The sequence below is a fragment of the Quercus lobata genome, chromosome 11 (genome assembly GCF_001633185.2).
Source record: "Quercus lobata isolate SW786 chromosome 11, ValleyOak3.0 Primary Assembly, whole genome shotgun sequence".
Lineage (NCBI taxonomy): Eukaryota > Viridiplantae > Streptophyta > Magnoliopsida > Fagales > Fagaceae > Quercus > Quercus lobata.
The window spans coordinates 34889296-34897227 of NC_044914.1; the positions used below are offsets into that span (position 1 = coordinate 34889296).

The 7932-nt window shown below is 33.7% G+C and overlaps 1 protein-coding gene across 1 annotated transcript; it reads left to right on the plus strand.

The window, feature by feature from the left end:
- Window positions 1–6744: 6744 nt before the first annotated feature.
- Window positions 6745–7547, plus strand: LOC115969641 (40S ribosomal protein S16-like). The gene has a single exon (XM_031089342.1). The coding sequence runs from the start codon at window positions 6841–6843 to the stop codon at window positions 7294–7296; it is 456 nt and encodes a 151-aa protein (XP_030945202.1). The 5' UTR covers window positions 6745–6840; the 3' UTR covers window positions 7297–7547.
- Window positions 7548–7932: the final 385 nt, after the last annotated feature.

Consider the following 7932-nt stretch of genomic DNA (forward strand, 5'->3'; position numbering starts at 1 on the left):
AACTTATCATTGCCATTCTAGAGTGGATTAGGGTTAAGTTGATGATTAGAATGTACAGTAAGAGGTCTGAGATTGAAAAATTCACTCGTGACATATGTCCAAACATAGTGCAGAAGCTTGAGCAATTGAAAGTTGATTCTAAGTCATTTTCTGCTATTCCATTAGGATGCTATATATATGAGGTTGATAATGAGTATGAGAGGCATGTGGTTAACTTTTCAAAAAAGTGTTGTACTTGTAGAATTTGGGATTTGACAGGAATCCCATGTAAGCATGGTGTTGCAGCAATCTATAAAAACCTGGAGAGGCTTGAGGATTATGTGCATGCATGCTTTAGAAAGGATGCCTATATAGCTGCATATAAGGAGATGATTACCCCACTACCTGTCTAAGATGAATGGGTTGAAACCAACCTTCATGCCCTTGTTGCTCCAATTGTGTATAAGCCTGTAGGCAGGCCACCAATGAAAAGGAAGAAAGATGCAAATGAGCCAAACAACCCATACAAAGTTTCTAAGTTATATAGACTTATAGAATGTGAATTTTGCCATCAGGAGGGGCATAATTCAAGAAGATGTAAGGCTGGAATAACTGGTGAGATACCATGGCAAAGGAGGCAGAGACTTGAGAGGCAAAAAAATTTTGTAAGTAAAGCAAGAATGTGTTTACTATGACAATTATATTACAAATTTATCTCTGATGCAAGACAATTATGTTTGTAGGGACAAGGAACAAGCAGCCAACCAGCCAGCCAGTCAGCCACCTAGGCAACTACCAAGGAGGTTTGCAAGGCAACCACCCTGGTTTGCCAACCAAGCAGGCAGCCAGCCAGCCACCTAGGCAACCACTAATGAGGTTTGCAAGGCAGCCAACCACTCAGGCAGCTAACCAGGCAACCAATGAGAAAGCAAGACAGTTAGCAAGATTAGCAAATAAGAAGGCCAATTAGGCAACCACCATTCAAGCAAGGCAACCACCCAGATCTGCAAATAAGGCAGTCAACCAACAAGCAAGGCACCCACCTGGACCAGTAAACAAGAAGGCCATTCAGAAAACCAGTTAACCAACAAGTGGGGTAGCTAGCCATTCAACAAGAAAGCCAACCATCCATCAAGCAAGTCAACCAGCCACAAAAGCAGCCACTGAGGCAACCAACTGAAACATCTGCTTCAGCTTTAAGCAGACCACCACCATCTGCAGCAGATTCAAGCAGACCACCAGCAAGTAAAGCACCCACAGCTTAATGGTTCCAGCCCATCTCTCGTACTCCTAAGGAAACATGTGACACAAGAAAACCTCTATCTCAGGTATATACACAAACACCACCCTTTATACTTACATAAAACACTGGATTAGATCTTGATATGGAGTTTCTATATATTTTACAGCCTCGAAGGGGGTTGGTACCACCAAAGGTAGTTGGGAGCAGACATCTGTTCTCATATGGGAGAGGAGGTGGAATAAGAGCTGAGACATCTGGTGCAATGTTCTCAATAGGCAGGGGCAAAGGTAAGGAAAAAGTCTTTGGGAAATGAAGATTGGAGAATGTGGAAGCAGAAACTTTACTTTTTTTTTTTGTTATTGTGCTTGTCTGATAATGGCATGTCACCACTTTTTTGTTTTTTTGCTATTGTGTAGAATTTTATACTGTAAAGTTATTTTGTTATTGTCTTAGTGGGGACAGAACCACCTATTATGTAAATGTAATTTGGCAATATTTAGCTATTAATGTTAGGTGGAGTCTACTTGTTTTTGAACAATGCTTATTATATATAGTATTGAATGATACTCTTGGTTAGATGAAATTTGTCAGTGTTTAGCCATTAATGTTAGATGAAATTTGGCAGTTTTTGAACAATGCTTATTAATATATATGTATGGAATGGTCTTACTTGAAAACATACTCCTTTATGCTTCTTCAATTGATGTAAACAGAATCTTGTGGGGTGCATATCCTTACCTACCCAATTGATGTATAACATACACAATCTTTATAAAGAACATGTTGCATACCCTATTCAAATTACAAGAACACATTACATAAATAACACATTACAGGGCAGCACGCATTATTCAAATTACAAGATCACATTACAAGGCAGCATTATATATTACATAAATAAGGCAACATGCTCTATTCAAATTACAAGATTACATTACATAAAGAACACATTACACAAACAAGGTAGCATTACATAAACAAGAACAAATTACATAAAGAACACATCACATAAAGAACAAATTGCATACTCTATTTAAATAAACAACAACATTATATAGTGCCAAATACATGGAATACACTTGTCAAAAGTGGTAGTACCCAAAACTATATAATAACTACAACAACTTGCCTTCAAGGCAGACACAATGCCTTTGTTCCAAATTCTCCCATCCTACCAGAAAACACATAAAAAATGGCAAAAAACCCCCATGACACAACAAGTGCAAATTTATACTTTTGTAACTTCTCTTTAGCTATCCTCTCTCTCACTCTAGCTTTTTCTTCCCTTCGCTTGGCTTTGTTTTCCCTCTTAATAGCTGCTGTTTCCCTATCAATAGCCTCTTTTTCCTTTTCCTCTGCAACTCTTGCTTGATTCTTGTACATGCTGAATCTTTCAAGGACAATGGGTGCAACTTTGGATCCACACTTACATGTTTTGCCATCCAACCACCTAAAGTATTTACAAGTAGGTTCATCATCCTACAAACAAAATCAAATTAGGGTTATTCATAAAGCCAACAAAACCAGAAAATAAAAAATAAAAAATAAAAACTAAAAAAGGAAAAAAAATATGAAAACCAACTATTACTCATCACATCATAGTAGCTGCACCCATAAAACCTTATCCCAAAATTGTTCAAGGTCAGAGCAGTCTGTATCCGGCAACTGTCAGCAGAGCATGAATGGTGACTGGAACCCGAGTAATAACTTGAAGAAGACATGATCGGGGATTAAGCTTAGGCAATCGAAGTACAAAGGGAAATGGGTTTGGGGTTTTTTAGGGATCTTGATATAGCGGAAATGGGTTTGGGGAATTTTGAGGGTTCGAAGGTAGAGAGAGAGGGAGAGAGCTCAGTCGTTTTTTAGGGTTCTAATTGTGTTCTAATTTTGGCTTATATAGTAAATGAGATTTTCTAATGGAAAGGACAGAGGTGGGTAACGGGGGTCTAACGGAGCCCACCTTAGGTGGGTTAAGTGACAACTTCTAAATCACAGGTGGGCATTGTTAAAACGAGCCAAACCACAGGTAGGTAAATTGCAATTTCCAAAAAAAAAAAGTTTACATACTCGGATGTGGGGGGTTTTAAGACTCCAATTGGTAAAATAGCAACTGGGGGGTTTTTACACACCCCGATGTTAATGCACTAAGACGTTGTCAATTTGTGATAGTTGTTAAAACTTGAAGTTAGAACAAGGACTCAAAATGCTTTATTTCCTACATTTTTCTTTAAAATTCTACACACAAAAAAAAAACCCTCACACTACACTAGTAACTCCAACCATGACATTCCGTCTAAGATAACATGAGATTTGAAACTTTAACCCTTTATTATTTCTTTTTATGACTTGAAAACCCACCACCCATCAGCAAAACCATGATCTCAAAACCCACCATCATCAATCTAATAGAGAGAGTTAAATAAGGGGATTTAAGTTTACAACTCAATACAATGATTTCTAAATTTAAGAACTTACTGTGGTAAACATCTAAAATTTGCAAGCAATGGCAACCCGGATGTTAGTGCTATTTTGGTGTTTGGGGTATAAAATAGATTTTAGCACTTTTAGCAATCTCATTGCTAATGCTCTTACTGGTAAGAGCACTAGCATCCAAGGATGTAAAAAAAAAAAAAAAAAAAACTTATTTTTTATCCTTAAATACCACTTTATCTATTTTACTAACTCATTTTATAACTCACTCTACATCATAATTTTTATTTTTACATACAACCTAATAAAATAATATAAATTACCTAATAAAATAAAAAAAAAATATTATTCTCTCTTTTTTCTTCCACTATCCTTTTCTCTTCCCACACAACCACTAGATTAAATATTATTATTTTTCTTTACAATTTATGAATAGTAAGGTTGTATATATGCAACCTTATTATTCATAGGTTGTCTTTGCTATTCATAGGTTGCAAATTTTTTTAAATATACAAACTCGGATAAAGTGGGTTTTTGCTGTCTTGGGTTGTGAAATAGCAATTGGAGGGTGTTTACACCCCTAATGCTAATGCTTACTAGACCATAATGTTAAGTAAGACATTTTATAAAAAAAAATTATAAGTGAACCCACTTGAATGACATATTAGTGTCCTTTCTTTTTTTATTTTTTTTTGAGAAAAACATATTAGTGTCCTTAATGGTGTGTTTCTAGAAAAATAAAAAGTGTTCATATTCGCATGTAGACTAAAAGTATGGTTGGATACCGCTTATTTTGCTGAAACTGAAAAATTATTGCTGAAAGTATTGTAGATAAAGGTAAAAGTTAGTTGAAATAGTACAGTGAAACTCATAAATAGTGCCAAAAAGTGTAGTGAGACCCATGAATAGTAGCAAAAATAAGCTGAATAGTGAAATGATTTTCATTTTTTAAGCACTACCCAAACGCACACTAAGTGTGCATTTGGGATAAGCTGAATTTTTCAGTTTATCTCTATTTTCAGCTTATTTTAGTTATTATTTATGGGTCTCACTACACTTTTTGATACTATTCATATGTTCCATTGTACTATTCAGTTTTTTTTTAAACATTTTTCCTACACTTTCAGCAAAAAAAAATTTCATTTTCAACTAAATTTGATTTGTTTATATATACAAAAGACTAAATTTGTTTTTATTTCTTACAAAATATCAAGATGTGATTATTTGCTTAATTTTATATTAAAAAATGACAAAATTTAGGTACAATATATTAGGTGTTATTCCTTAAATTTCCTTATTAAAATTCAGTCATGTGGCTACTTAACTAAAAAATACACTTTCATTGCATGAAGAAAAATCCACATCGCAGAATCTTAAAAGGTAAACCTAAACAACATTATTTAAGTACTGTACTTAAGTTTTACCTTAAAAAAAAATACGATTACTATTCTTGAAATTTCATAAACCAAATGAAAAAACAAAAGTTATTGTTAAAAAAAAAAAAAGACGAAAATCACAGAATCACGACTAAATCAATCATTTCATTAAAAAAAAAAAAAAAAAAGTAGGAGTGTAAATGAAGCTTGAGAGTTTATTTATTATATATTTGTTTACTCAACAAATGAACCAAGCCTATATCTAATTTTCTGCCACATTATATTTTTTAAGTCAAGCAAAATTGTTATCTTCACACACAATTCTATCCTCCAAACAAAGTTGAAATAAATTAAAATAAACCTTTACGATTGTTTTGGTGATGGTGGAAACCAGGCAGTGCTCGACGGTGGGTTTTTATTTTTTTTTAAATAAAAAAAATTGATTTTGTTTATACAGTTGAATTGTGTGTGAAAGTGTCTATTGCTTAAGTTAAGAACATTTGATGTGGCAGGATATTCTTGGAGGGTGTAAATATTGGGTTTTATACCACATTTTTATTAAATTTAAACTTATTTTTTAAATTCCATAAACCTAGTTGAAAGAACAAAAATTATTTTTTTTCTCCAAAAAAAAAAAAAAAAAGAAGAAGATAATAGGGCAATCATAGAATCATAAATTCACAACTAAATTAAGCAACATGGAGGCAAATGTGTTAATGAAGCTCATGAAAAATTTTGTTCATTGACTCAACAAATGAGCCAAGTTGGAAGATAATTTTAAGTTCAACTATTAAACAAGAATATCTCAAGCATAATAATATTTTTGTGAGCAAACTCTTGAGTACGAGACTCGATTTAAATATACATAATACTTATACACACTTGAGATTGGTTGTGTAAGTATATAAATAAATTCATAATATATCAAATTATTATTTGCATTACTAATATATAAATAGTTCATTTTATAATAACAATAAAAGATTGGTAAATTTTATTTTTACAAGTTCATGAACCAAAATCATCTTTATCTAATTAACTAAAATTATATAATTTCAAATATATTTTAGTTATTCACAATGTTTACTTTATATGAAATAAGTATAACTTATAATCAATAACTCATGAACAAGTTTCAATGAACCAAAATTTTTCAGAGTGAAAATATAAAACAAACTTAAATATATTATAATTTAGTTTGATAATGATCCCAAGATCAATTGTATTAAAAATAAGATTAAATTAAGGTTAAAATGCAAAACACATCCTCTAAGTTTTACTAAAATTTATTTCAATCCACTAATTTTGTTGTCGTTCATTTTAGTCCTCTAAGTATCAAATTTATTCAGTTAAGGCCTCTTTGTGAACTTCTATTATTATTATTTTTTAAAAATTCTTGAAAATATTTTTTAATCATTAATTAAAATTTGTTAATTTAAAAAATTTGAAGAAAAAAAAATTAATAATTTGAATAATTAACCACAACATTTAACAAAAATTGATAAGTAAATCTTAATTAAATAAACTTGAAATTTAGGGGGTTGAAATGAATTCTAATTAAATATAAATAGGGAGTTTTGGAATTCTATCAATAGTGGAGGTCTCAACCATTAAACGCACCGTGTGCTTCACAAACCAAAGGCCATTTTAGTAAATTCAACCCCACTGCCCAAAAACCCTAACGCACAACCCCATATATAAGTCCCTCTTTCCCTCTTTTCATTTCTCTCACCTTCATTCTCAAGAGTCAGAGGCTCCAACAAAACACTAGGGTTTTCCCTCTGTTCCCAAAACCACACCAGAAAGCCCATCATGGCAGCATCAATGGCCGCAACGCCGAATGCGGTGGAGTCAGTCCAGTGCTTCGGGCGCAAGAAAACAGCTGTGGCAGTCACCTACTGCAAGCGCGGCCGCGGCCTCATCAAGATCAACGGCTGCCCCATCGAGCTCGTCGAGCCCGAGATCCTAAGGTTCAAGGCCTACGAGCCCATCCTCCTCCTGGGACGACACCGCTTCGCCGGAGTCGACATGCGGATCAGAGTCAAGGGCGGTGGCCACACCTCGCAGATCTACGCCATTCGCCAGAGCATAGCGAAGGCCTTGGTTGCTTTTTACCAGAAGTACGTGGACGAGCAGAGCAAGAAGGAAATCAAGGACATTCTCGTCAGGTATGATAGGACTTTGCTTGTTGCTGATCCTAGGCGCTGTGAGCCCAAGAAGTTTGGTGGTCGTGGTGCCAGGGCTAGGTTCCAGAAGTCTTACCGTTGAAGACTTTGTTTTTTACGGTTTCTCATTTTCGAATGCTCAAAAGTTATGTGCTTTTTTTTACTATTTGTTGTTTTGAGGATATGGTGTTTTTTTTTGAGTATTTAAAGACTGTTAAGTTAATGGGTTGTTTTAGTTTTTGAGTAATTTGAGAATTTTGGCATCTGGGTATTAGAATGCTTTCATTCAAATGAAACTTATGGTTATTTAGATTGACAAATATATGGAATGCTTTGCTTAAATTCAGGCTTTTATTTAATGGGTTATTTTAGTTTTTGAGTAGTTTTGCTAATTTAGTTTCTGGGTAATGGTATGCGTTTGGGTAATTGTGATTTTTGGTGATTTAGATTGATAAATATATGGAATGCTTTGCTTAAATTTATTGTTTTATTTGAGCTTACCTCATAGTTTTAGTTTTGTTACAACTGCTTGAATTTAGGTTCTAGTGCATGGTGGATTCTACTTTGCTATCTGGGTTTTTAAGTCTGAGCTTGTTTAGATTGGAATTTGGTTGTTTGAATATGATTTTGATGTGTTCTTAATGCTACTATTTTCAAAATTTTTTTTTGTTGTGTTCCATTTTCTGCATGTTGTTGTCGGTGAAGACAAGGTAGTCTATTATTTTTTATAGATAGTTTG